Source organism: Filicampus tigris, chromosome 5 (genome assembly GCF_054856515.1).
Source record: "Filicampus tigris isolate MCC_2025a chromosome 5, RoL_Ftig_1.0, whole genome shotgun sequence".
NCBI lineage: Eukaryota > Metazoa > Chordata > Actinopteri > Syngnathiformes > Syngnathidae > Filicampus > Filicampus tigris.
The window spans coordinates 1,464,345-1,476,973 of record NC_141221.1 but is presented as its reverse complement, the minus strand read 5'-3'; the positions used below and the strand labels follow the sequence as shown (position 1 = coordinate 1,476,973).

At 44.1% G+C, this 12,629-nt stretch overlaps 2 protein-coding genes across 3 annotated transcripts in view; one reads left to right on the top strand and one right to left on the bottom strand.

The window, feature by feature from the left end:
• The first annotated feature begins 909 nt into the window (after positions 1-909).
• On the top strand, positions 910-7,496 carry paqr3a (progestin and adipoQ receptor family member IIIa). Of its 2 annotated transcripts, none has more exons than XM_086030252.1 (8): positions 910-1,077; positions 1,709-1,922; positions 2,064-2,226; positions 2,327-2,482; positions 2,953-3,150; positions 3,239-3,329; positions 3,440-3,615; positions 4,073-7,496. In XM_086030252.1, exons 1-7 carry the CDS (start codon positions 1,017-1,019, stop codon positions 3,592-3,594), a joined length of 1,038 nt encoding a protein of 345 aa, XP_085886378.1. In that variant the 5' UTR covers positions 910-1,016; the 3' UTR covers positions 3,595-3,615; positions 4,073-7,496. The 2 variants fall into 2 exon arrangements, with proteins under 2 accessions (XP_085886378.1, XP_085886379.1); XM_086030253.1 differs by having other exon boundaries at positions 3,440-3,638.
• Positions 5,588-12,629, bottom strand: part of bmp2k (BMP2 inducible kinase) — a 30,384-nt gene continuing 23,342 nt past the window's right edge. Inside the window, exon 16 of the mRNA XM_086030251.1 lies at positions 5,588-9,006. Coding sequence (XP_085886377.1) covers positions 7,694-9,006 — 1,313 coding nt within the window. The 3' untranslated portion in view covers positions 5,588-7,693. The remainder of the gene's footprint in view (positions 9,007-12,629) is intronic.

Here is a 12,629-nt window from a genome sequence, read left to right as displayed (position 1 = left end):
TCCCGAGGGAAGTTCCGACCGATGTTCCCTTCTCATCTCAACGCTCAGACAAACATCACTACTGACAACCCCCAAATTTACATGATTTAGTCCAGTCCCGTTCGGTTGGTTAGCTAGCAAGACGGATAAAGTTACCTAGATAGTCAGATGAGTTATCTAGATAGTCAGTCAATTCGCTAACTTGCTAGTTACTTCATTAATAACCTAGACAGCTATTTAAGTAAGTAAGTCACCTTTCATTCCATTCATCAGTTAGCAGGACGAAAAAAAATAATGGAAAATAATTCTAAATGTTTGTACCACATAGATCTATTGTTATGATTAAAAATATGATCTTTTAAAGGGTGTGTGTGCCCACCAGTTACCCCGTCACAGTAACTATTGATAGTTTTGTGTTTTACTATTTTACCTAAGAATAGAGTTCAAGTACACCGTCAGTTTTGTTAATTGAAGTTTAATTTAAATGAATTTGAACTCAAAATAATTTGTGTTTTGCTTCTTTTAAAACTCTTCATTAACCCATAAAATCTCTGGTATTCGCATGTATTTTTTACACAGGCACTCTTTGAACATCTTTTTCTTTTGCATGTATTTTTACTCAAGCGAGCTCTGAATGTTCTCAAAGCTATAATTTTCATTTTGTTCCACAAAACGAAAAGAACACTTTTAAAGTGTTAAACTTTAAAAGAGCGTCGTTCAACCGTAAAAAAATAAAATAAAATAAAAATAAAATAATCAATATAGAGCTTCTCTGTGTTTTACATATTTTCTTTACTCCTCATTTCGTTGGTATTATTAATACACAAATGTATCACTCAATATGGGGACTAAAATCTACAGATTTACTGTACTGATCGTTTTTGTATTTTATTCAGGCACTCTTAGGACGCCTCTATTTTCTGGAGGTGGGGTAGGTCCTTTTGGCGATGACGTCAGTGCTGATTTGGAAGATGGAGCTGCTAGTTGAGTGTCGCGGCTCTGGAATTTAATTTAAAGCTGAATTAGTTTAGTTTTAAATGTATAGCGGGGTTCATAAGACCCCAAATGGAACAAAGTGTACATATGCCAAGTTGAAAGGTGAGTTAATCTTCATTTTTGTCGGCGGAACTAGTCGACAATTAGCTAGCTTCTTATTGTAGCTTGTTGTAAAATCCCCGAACGAGCCATTCGTCGCCCAACCCGGTTGGAGTTTCGTCCTCATTTACTTACTCTGTGATTACGTAAGCGTGTTTCAACAGATATTGTTGTTAAAGTGCGTTTTAAGGTAAATTGATGAAGAGCTATGGAGTCTCGGTTCAATGACAACTGTTGTCGTCGTCGTCGCTGGCGGCTTATACCCGCGTAGTCAGCAGTTGTTAAATTGATGTTTTATTTAAGTGGAAATTCTGACTTCTTTGTTAATCAGAGTTTCCAAAAGTATTCACGCTGTGTACTTAAGTACATGTATATGTATATCGTACAAAATTTAACCCTGGTAAAAGTAGAAGCGCTCCACCAGCTTCACCCAAGTTAGAATTATGACAGAACATGATAATTAGAATTCACTTGGAATCCAAAGAGCTTCTCCTCATAAGGGTCGCGGGCGGGCTGGAGCCTATCCCAGCTGACTTCGGGCAGTACACCCTGAATCGGTTGCCAGCCAATCGCAGAGTAATGACAAGAATTGTTCGTTTTCTGACCTGTTTGTCCTTTTGCTGCCGCCCCTTAGGTCCGAAGAAAGCGCCCCCCGCTGCCGTCATGCCTCTGAAGAGCGCTCAGACCACCCACTACATCGAGCTGGGGGGCTACCAGTACTGGCCGGTGCTGGTACCCCGCGGGATCCGCCTGTACACCTACGAGCAGATCCCGGGGTACCTGCGCGAGAACCCTTACATCACAGATGGATACAGGGCCTACCTGCCCTCCAGGCTCTGCATCAAAAGGTGGGTGGCCATTGCTCGGTTAGTTGCTAAGTTAGTTAGATTGTCAGATAGTTGGACTGTCAATTAGTTAGAAAACGGATTAGTCAGCTACCTAGCTGCTCGGTGGTTTGTTGACATGAGTGCCGTCCGTCCGTCCGTCAGCCTGTTCATCCTTTCCAACGAGACCGTGAACATCTGGACTCACCTGCTGGGCTTCCTGTTCTTCTTCTTCCTGGCCGTGTACCACATGGCCCAAGTCCTGCCCCAGCTGGGAGTCTCACGCGAGGACTACGTCATCTACTCCGTGGGACTCTTCTGCTTCCAGGTACACGCTTCCCCCGCCTAAACGCTAAATCACATATTTTTTTTCCCCAAATTGCCACAAGATGGCGTCCAAAATTAACCCGTCACCGGCGTGTGTCCAGCTGTGTCTGCTGTGCTCAGCGGGCTACCACGTGTTCTGCTGCCACCGCTCGGAGAAGACCAGCCGACGCTGGATGGCTCTGGACTACGCCGGCGTGTCGGTGGGCATCCTGGGCTGCTACGTGCCCGCCGTCTTCTACGCTTTCTACTGCAATAACGTGAGTACGCCACCACTGGGGGAGGCTCGTTAACTCTCTCCAGGCACGTCAACTAATGGCTTATGCCATAATTAATACACATTCATATTATATGAGCCTTTTTTTACTCAGAAGTACTACCAAACTATTACTAAAACTTAATTTGAGCCTGAGCTCAAAAACGATAAAAACATTTTGGACATTTTTATAGTAAAAACAAAGATAATTCTGCAATTTACATTTTTTTTCTTAGAATAAAACTCACCAAAATATTTTGGAAAGTGTTTGTTAGATGTGTTTGAAAGGGCAAAAATGTTAAAACGTGTCAATTTTTGATTGTTTTAAACAGAGATTAAGTAAGGTTTATGATAAATGTGAAAAATTCTCAAATTGTGCCCATTATTTCTTGTTTGTTTTTACAATAAAATGACTTTGACTTATTTGAGCTGACTACACAATTTGCATTTTTTTTTTCTATTTGTGTGCATTAGTACTGGCGTCAGGTGTACTTGGTGACGGTGCTGGCCATGATCCTGGCCGTTTTCCTGGCGCACATCCACCCCAACTTCCTGAGCAAGCAGTGGCGCCGCCCTCGCTGGCTGGCCTTCTGCGGCCTGGCGTCCAGCGGCCTGTTGCCCGTCGTGCACTGGGTCTGCGACGCCGGCGGCTTCTCCTCGGAACTCGTCCAAGTGAGACCGCCCGCCCGCGCATGTTTGTTGGGAAAATTCCTTTTTGGGGAAAAAAAGGACCGTTATTATAATTGCTGGTCTCCCTTAGGCGTTCATCCCCCGCGTGCTGGTCATGTATTTGATGGCAGCGTTGGCGCTGCTCTTCTACGTCTCCAAAGTGCCTGAACGGTACTTCCCAGGTCAGCCGCGCCGACGCCGACGTCAAATCATCCACAAATCAAGCAACGAAAAGCATGCGACTCCCCGTGTGAGTTTCGGGGGACAAATTTCTTGCCGTGCGCCGTTTCAGGCCAGCTGAACTACGTGGGCTCGAGCCACCAGCTGTGGCACGTGCTGCTGCTGCTCATGTTCTACTGGTGGCACCAGTCGTCTTGTTTCATCATGGCCTACAGACACAGCCAACCCTGCCCCGCCGACTTCATTGACGCCAACGCGCACTCCTAGCTTACGTGCAAAGCAACCACAGTACGCTCTCCTTTATATTGATAGTAAGAATAGACACTCTTCTAGACAATGACTGCACTCTACCCGACTAGCTTGTCTAAATGGACTCAAGCAAAACGGCGGACTAGACTGTCCTCCCCTGAACTAGACCGTGGCAAATGCGGTTGACTATACTAATCCATGACAATGACGGACTAGAATACAATAGACCAAGTTAATATTTGTGTTGAGGTCAAAATTCCGATTTCTGAAAGATGAGGGAAAACCTGTTTACATGTATGAATGGACTTTGGAGGACAAGTGGACTAGTACTAGACTATGCTCAACTGAAGTAGACTACACTAAATACAACAAAACTATCCCAACCTTGTCTCAACTAGACTTAATACTGCACTAGACTATGGTAGCCTGGTCACTGACAGTATGTCTTTTTTTTTTACTGTGGTCTAATGTTTTTTTTTTCTCTCTCTCTCTCCAGCATGCACTACTACTGCTGCTGCTGCAGAGCCAGCCGGTTCAGGACGGGGAGACAATTGCCACTACATCATGTTAGCACATCACATGCTAGCCGATCATCACGTAGTGCTGCGCAATGTCCTTGTATGGTCATTGAGGACACCAACTCCAAAATACCAAAAGAAAAGGTCGCTGCTGATTGTACACAACTGATAAGTTGCCAGAAAGTTTTGGTGGTGGATGCTAATTCCAAACATGTGTTTGTTAACAAAAGAATTGAGCAACCTAGCAAACTTGCCAGGGGCTAACACTGGAGTAAACGGGAACAAGCAGGGAGTGACAATGAATGTTAGCGTTTTGTTTGTTGTAGACTTTTTGTAGCTTTGGAAACAAGATGGAGGTTTTATTAGGTGGACGTTCACGTTGGAACGTTTGAGAGATGCTGTTTTTGAAGAGCTGTTGTACATGGGGGGAAAAAAAGACTGCCTGCTAATTCTGGGGAACGGGGATTCTGAGTGTTGACAAAAAAACAAAAACAAAAAACAAACCATGCCTATCTAGACTAGACTGTAAAAGACATCAATGTCTTGTAATGTAAATCTGACTGTCCTCCTCAGTCCTAGACTAGACTATGACAAACTATTTTATGAAAGCGTAGGGTATTACTTGAGTCCTAAATGGACTATAATATAATACGGCATCATAGACAAGACGATGGATCATACCCTAAGTCTTGACAATATTTGACTCAACAGCAAGACTATCCCATTCTTGGGTACATTTGACCAGAATAGACTAATGGATGGATTCATACAGTATTAAGACTATCCAGTCTGGTCACATCATGACTAGTCTACCCTGTCCTAGACTATTCCATCCTCACCTAGACTTGATGAGACAATTGTACTCAGTCCAAGACTACAACTGACAACCATATACAATTGTCCAAACCTGTCCTAGACTAGGCTAGAGTGGAATAGTCGGCTACATACGACAAGACTATCCCATATGTGTCTAAACTCCACCGGGCTCTCTCGTAAAACTATGAAAGACTAGGCTAGCGTATGCTAGACTATGTAGGACTCTAATAAACTAAACCATAAATGGCTTGACTATCCCACGATACTAGACTATCATCACTGTCCTGTGAAAAACACCTATGTCCAATTTTGTCATTTATTAATTTTTTCACGTTAATGGGATGTCTAACGCAGCAAACCCATTCACAGAAAAATAAAACAGATTGAAAATGGACATAAGTGTTTTGCAAGGACTGCGACGACATGCTGGACTAGTCTTTCATAGCTATTATTTTGTCTACAGTTCCACTAGGGCCATGTGCAATGTTCATGGTTTAAGTATTTAAATTAAACTCTCTGCATTAGAATGTGTTCTATTGTTTTTGTAAGAGGAAAAAAAAAAACACTAATTAAATTTCACATACCGGTAGATTAACGTTTTTGTATTAAATTGTGTAATAAATAAAAAGTGAGTTAAAGAATGAGTTGTGATGTGCAAAAAGACAAACCAAACTAAATTTGTCACATTGCTCAAATAATATATTTGAACTCAAGCATTTTCCATACATAGTTGACAAAAACGCATCGGCCTAAAAATATAGGATTGTGTCTTACAATCAAAACAGAACACTTGTGAGAAGAGCGGCTGAAGAAACCGTGTCCAAATTAAATACAAAAAATACAAAATAAAATCACCACAGTTAACAGAGGCAGCATGAGGAAGAACAAAAACAATCCCTTCTGGTCCACATTGGTGACATGCATAGAAAGAGAAGGGGGGGGGGGGAGCTCAAGAACAGAACAAAAGTGGTTAACAAGGTTTTCCCGAGGTACTGTGGAGTAAAGGCGCTCCCGTATAGAAATGCTAGTAAGGCTTTGCGGTGCGAAATACTGTGGTACCTTGCCTTACGAGTTTAGGTGCTTGTATTTGCTCAATCAACGACCGCTCAGCTTGCCCACATGCCAGGGCATTCCAGTACCTTCATTACTCGAATTTTGGCTCACAACACAAAGTAAACAAAAAAAAAATGACCAAGCTACGGCTTCTAACTAAAAATCATTGGTATACTCATAAGTCAAGGTACCACTGTGATTTAAAAAAAAAAAAGTGCAGAACAGTCAACGTGTTAGAAATCACAGTTTTGAGAAGGTTGCTTCTGCAGCATAAAAACAGCTAAAATGATATGCAAACTCCAGAGTGTCCCTCAACAGGATTTCAGGGGCATCGGCAGGTTGCCCCCGGCCCAATCCAACCCACCCGGGGAAAAATGGGGCTCAGGAAGACTTAACGCAAGAGTGGGACACTTCTTGGTGCGAACCGGTTGGGAAGATATCTGCCACACTTCTGGACGTGAAGCGAACTGGCTGGAAGTGGGGGAGGGATAAAAAAAAAAAAAAGCACTGTAGTGGTCTGCATTTTCTCTTGTGCCAGTTCTATTAGGCACCCCAACATCTGTCCGTGCCTCTGTTAAGAGCAGACTAGGACTTCCCAGTGGTGACGCTTCATAAGTTTGTCCTTGTTCCAGGGAGACGACTAATAAAAAGTGGTCTTGCTACTGCTTCACTTCCTGTGAAGGGCCACCCAGGACATGAGGATTTCCCTCAGGTGGCGCCTGGGAGTTCTCCCTGGTTGTCTCCAGGTCTATCTTGTTCTGAGAGGCCTGGATAGCTTAAGCCAAAGGAAGACCAAAATAATCTCGGCAGTCTTGCGTCCTCCAGTCGGAGTGTCGCGGTGCTTGTAAAAACAGACTGGTCGGTCGGAGCAGTACCAATGGAACAGTTGCACATGAGAAATCACAATCGGAAGCTTGTTGAGCATTCCAACAGAATCCTGGCCCAAAAAACGTCAGTCTGTGGATATAGAGAGCCATCCGGGGCTTGCAAGCATGCTCCGGTCGGAGTTTAAGGGTGCTGCTTGCTAAATAAACCCATAACGTCGCTGTCCTATGAAAAACAGTCCATTTTTTTCATTTTTTTTATTTTTATGTGAATTGTGTTTCCATGTTAGAGACATGGCATTAACGTGAAAAGTAAAAAAAAAAAAAAAAAAAAAAGAATTGGACCTACTTGTTTTTCACAGGACAGCAACAATATGGGACATAAGTGGTCGCACCTTCCAAGTCAGTCTGTTGGTTTGCTACGGTATTTCTAGCCTAATGAAGGGTTAGGCCATTGTCCCATTGGGGCCAAGCTTAAGAACGTCTACCCTAGGACATTGTCTTGCGTTCTCCGGTTGGGGAGCTCCTTGCTTAAAAAAAGGAAAAGGTTCATTCGAAATCACAGTTTGTCAGGTTGCCAATGTTTCTTGAGCACAACAAAGGACGTTAGCCCAAAGAGGTTCTGTCCTGATTTGACTTTATCCGATAAGGGTCTAGCATCTTCCTATCGGAGTGTCACGGTGGCGCTTTTGAAATAAAAAAAACCAAACACGAGTTGTAAGTAGAAATCACAGTTTGTTGGGTTGCCGACGTGTCTCAGCATAAAAACAGCTACGCGGATTCCAATGTCCTTCCACAGGGTTTCAGTGGTCTTAAGAAGGCAAGATGGTGCCTGTTCCACGACTGAACAAGAATCTCACGGGCTACGCAACAGCAACCGGTCACAACGGAAGACGTCACTGCGAGTCACTGCTTGGATGGAAACGGCGCGGCACCAAACGGGTCCAGTTCTACCGGCTGCTGCTGAGGTCCACCGGGGACCACCACCTCCGTGAAAGGCACCGCCCCAAAATCGTCCGTGGCGTCACACTCGCCGTGAAGAGCCACCGCCCAGGAGGGGCCCAAGTCGCTCTTGCTTTCAGGGAGCCCCCCCGGGTAGCCGCCTCCGTTCCGCCCTCCGTCCTGCGGGTGGAAGGGCTTGGCCCCGAAGGGGTCCAGAAGCTCGTCCTTTTGGAGTTGGGCACCGTTGTCCTTTCCTTCCGCAATGGTGACATCCACACTGATGTTCTCTTTAGAATCACTTAGGAACTCGTTGCTACTCTGTGAGTCCCGCCGGCCCACTTTCTTGTGTCTACGCGCCCGCTCCGGGGTACGGAAAGCGGGTTTGGCGGGTTTTCCGGTTTTCCTTCCGCCCGTGGGGGTTCCGTGGTGGCGCTTTCCGCCACCCGTCCCGGTGGCGTCCTGTTTCGTTCTCCTCTGGCGCGACGACAGCTTCTGGAGGCTGCGCTGTTTCAACCTCTGTTGCCGCGGCGAATCCTCCGCGGGTGCTAGGAAAATGTCCTCGGCGCTCCTGGACGCGGTCGGAAACGGGATGCCCGGCCGGAAGGGGCTGAAGCCGAAGATGTCCACGGCCTCGGGGGAAACGGGCGGCGTCTGGCCGCCGGCGTTCTGGGAGGGATTCCGGCCGAACGGAGCTTTGGTGAAGACGTCAAAATCGTCAGCCGGTGGCTCTTCGAGGCTCGCTTGCCGGAAAGGTGCTTTGGCAAAGATGTCTCCCGCGACAGAGTCGCCGCCGAGGAAGGGAACGGCGCCAAATATGTCCACTGAGGCGAGAGAGTCCTGAGGGTCCATCAGAACCGGATCGGACTGGCCTTGATGCCCCCGCTTGGTAGTACCTTCCTTCTTGGAGAGATTCTTCACCCTGTCGCCAGAGGCCATGCTACGCCCGTCATCGTCCTCGCCATCTTCTTCCGACTCCATCAAGAGCGGCCGCTGGCCCAGATTCTCCGGCTCGGTGTCCTCACCGCGTTCGCCGATCGGGCCTTCATCCTCCTCGGGCTCCTCGGGTTCTTCCTCCTCCTCCTCTTCCTCCTCGCTGCTTTTAGGCGAAGGCGGGTCGGACACAAAGTCGCTGTCCGAGTCATCGCCTGGCTGACCGTTGCCCCTCCTGAAGGACTTGCGCTCCTTGGCTGTTGTCAGTGGCAAGCGATCGTCACGCGAAGCGGAAACCAAAACGATGACTTCGGGTGTCGTTGGATCGCTCGCTGCCGCGTCTGAACCTGCCAGGACGACACAAACAAAGTCGGGGAAGATGAATCCTTTTCATCTCCAAAAGTGAAGGCAAGTAGATCTTCTCCAAGAGTCAATTGATATACTTAGCTTACTCGCTAAAACCAGCGCTCAGTTGAAACTATTTTAGGACCGGCAACTTAACGTTGCAAGACAACCGTAGACATGTTTTTCAGTACGGTAGAGATGATGATTAGTATTAATACAGTGCAGCCCAAATTCCGGCTCGTAATGTTTTTTTTTTTTTGTCAAACTAAGAAAGTGTGCGGAAACTAAGGCCCTACAAAATCGTCTGCATTGCTCCTAAAATGAAGGGGAAACTCTTAATGTTGCACTTTACTGAGAAGAAAAGCTCTTGATGTGAATCTATAAATGTTGCACTCCACTGCCAAAAAAACGTTCCATCATCTAAAACTAAAATCTCCCGATTTTTAGAACATTCACTGATGTCAATGATAACGGCAAAACAAATACTTTTCCACATCTCGCAGCAGAAGCTACAGAAATAATATCTTACCTCCACCAGGTCCAAAAGTGTAAAAGGTGTCATTTTGATCACCGCTTGTTTGTTGGTGGGATAACGCAAAAACGACACCGCCCATTTCCACAAAACATTGAAGGCGGGTGGATACGTCAATTTATATTTGCATTTTTTTGGGGGGGGGGGCTTTACGGTCAAGAGTTGTTCAGGCAGGTCTGCATTTCTTTGTTGCCATTTTTGTTTTGCTCAATGTTTGTTCGCTGGATTTTACAAAAACTAAACGAGCACTTTCCATTCAACTCTGAAGCAGTTGGCTACGTGACTATTGTTTTTCCATGACAGTATATCATATGAGAACATATTTCCACTGTTCCAGCCCACTTTCATCGGGGCCAACTGTTGGGCACAACCGGCAGATGGAGACAGCCTGGCCTTGGACATCCACGATTTTCAAACACACCAACACGCACGTGTTTAGGATCATTCGGCCTTGGTCGTTACCGAGATTGTGCAAAGACTACAAGGCTGATTCTTCACAAAATATTGTTTCCGCCCTGGCATGGTCTACATGTTTCTTTTTTTTTTTTTAGAACTTATAACGCTTGTTCATTTAACACAAAAACGACATGATGGCTTTCACCAAAACCGTGGACAGGTGGCACATGCACAAGATTTTTCACAACCGTGTTAAACATTGGTCAGCGTCGCTGTTGCTTGGTGTTATGCCGTTTTTGAAAGTCAGCCGGGCGAAAAAGCGCAAGCACGATTGCTTTGCTCGTTGTTTCGTTTGTTCATCGGTGGGATTCGTAAAAGCTATACTCTTGATTTCCACAAAACACTTTGGTGATGATTTCTCAACCTAACATCAATCAGACGTGTTTGGGATAGTTCAATCTTGGCGAAAGCCCCCTTTTTTTTTTTTATTGTGACTTTTACTCGCGGCAACGGAACGACAGCCAAGCTAGCGCGTCAGGAACATCCTGTTTGTTTAATTCAAGTGTGTAGTGGTGGAACATTCAAAAAAGGAAATCTTTTTGATTGTTTGTTATTTTTATTTCTCAGTAACATTCTGTAAGAAATACAGCCACACTCACAGTAAGATACAAGAGATTTTTTTACAAAAAAAAAAAGGCATGGTTTCTTCTAATTCATCTAGGTCTCGTACCAGCTGCAGTATGTTTTCAGAAACACTTAGCTTTTTCCTTTTGAGCTTGGAAAAAAAAAAAAAAAAAAAAAAAAAAAATGGGCAAAAGCAAAAAAAAACCCTGAGACATAAAAATACAAGACACACAAATGTAAACAGCAACAAGTGGGTTAATCTAGCTGGTTGTTTTCATGGCTCGTTCTTCTAGAATCTTCCACCAGTACACGTGACTAAGATGTTTCTGAGCGTGGCTGTCGGACGCATGCGAGGAGAAGCAAATGATAGTATAAAAAAATATAAATGTAAAAGAAAAAAAATTCACCGCAGAAAAAGCAGGTGGTTGGATGAGGAAATGGTGGGACTGACTTACCTTTGGGGGTAAAATGTACGGGGAAAAAAAAAATGGTGATTAGCGATGGTGGCAAGCACTGCGCTAGAGAGGCACAACAGCACAGCGCTAACACTCATACAGCCCTTTTGGATTGTATGGACAAAACTTGCCAGCGACAACAAAAAAAATGAAAATCTTTCACCAATGTGCCACCAGCCAGTTGGGACTATGGAATAAAAAGTACTGAAAAAAAAGCTTTCCTAAACTACATTACACATACGCAATTTGTCATTGGCGCGGTTGGTCCACTGAATAAAATGTAGCATAAAAGGCACTTCATCGCAAGAGACAATAAATAAATGCAGTAAAAATAGTGGCAACTTTGGCCGCGGAGCAACACAGCATTTCCCCCCCGCCCCCCCCCTTTTTTTTTAAACTAATAAACTGTTAAAAATGTAAAGATTAAAGATTTTTTTTAGAAATATGATGAAATTGCTCCTCCTACTTTATATAATTAACTAACAATAGAATTGGAATTTTTTTCTCCACTTCTTGTGAATTTTTGGTCATCACCGTTCTCAGAAATTCTCAGTCAGCAAAAAAAAACAGTGTAGCCAAGCCACATACATAAGCTAGCTAGGCCGCAACGTACCGCAGTGTCCGGCTATTACAATACCGCGCAAGAAATCGTGACCAACGTAATGTTGGTTAGCAACTACGAATGGGCAAAACAATCCATTCATCGAATTGTGAGAAACTGTTGAGTAATTTCGTCTGGAAGTAATGGAAACAGTAATGACTGTACTTCAAACAGTATACACAATCAAATTGTCAGTAAGTTATAAAAAAAATAAAATAATAAAGCACGTACATGTCTTTTAGCGACTGAACAATGGACGGACTAAATTACGATTTTGGGAAAAATTCACCAATTAAAAAATATATATACTTGAAGGGAGGGAAGCTCACTGAAGGTTCTGAACTTCTATGTAAATACAGCCAAGCACTAGCACTAGCTCCATTGTGCTTGAAGACATGATTAATCAACGATTACCACATCATCAACACAATTCTTTACAATCAATTGATCAATGTCCACCTATAATTCCAGGTCTCGGTACTTTTGTGCCTGGAACTAAAAGTCACGTTTATAATCTACGCCAAAAGTTCATGGACCTCTCAAAAGTCTTATTTTAGCCCTGCCAAAGCCAGAACTAAATTGGAACTATTATATACTAATTCGTTTTGGCTATTTTAAACACACACCGGCTCTCCCAAGTCATATTTTTACGTAGAGTTCCAAAAACTTTAGTTCTGGTAGCTTATGTAACTCAAATTGTTTCTATCAAACATACACAAACAGATTCCAGGACCGCCTAAGCACGGTCTTCGAAATGACCTCAGAACTAAATTTAGACAAAAAGTTCCCAAACGTACAGTACAGTGGTCCTCAAAAGTTCCCCGGGAGAAAATTTACTTAGGCTCTTGCTTCGACGTACTCTAAGAAGTTAAAGAAAACATTAGCCTTGGTATAATGACATCAAAAAAAGTGACGGAATGATGGCACAAAACTCAACAAAATTGCAGATAAAAAGAAAAAGCCAGCGTCACGCCAGCCTGTGAATAATCCCCATTTTTAGTCACATTATATTGCAAG

Bases quoted from the DNA above. Each gene is read 5' to 3' on its own strand.
- paqr3a (XM_086030252.1), top strand. From the start codon at position 1,017: ATGTATAGCGGGGTTCATAAGACCCCAAATGGAACAAAGTGTACATAT. The intron at 1,923-2,063 runs GTGGGTGGCCAT...TCCGTCCGTCAG, and splicing joins TCCAGGCTCTGCATCAAAAG to CCTGTTCATCCTTTCCAACG. The intron at 3,151-3,238 runs GTGAGACCGCCC...GGTCTCCCTTAG, and splicing joins TCTCCTCGGAACTCGTCCAA to GCGTTCATCCCCCGCGTGCT.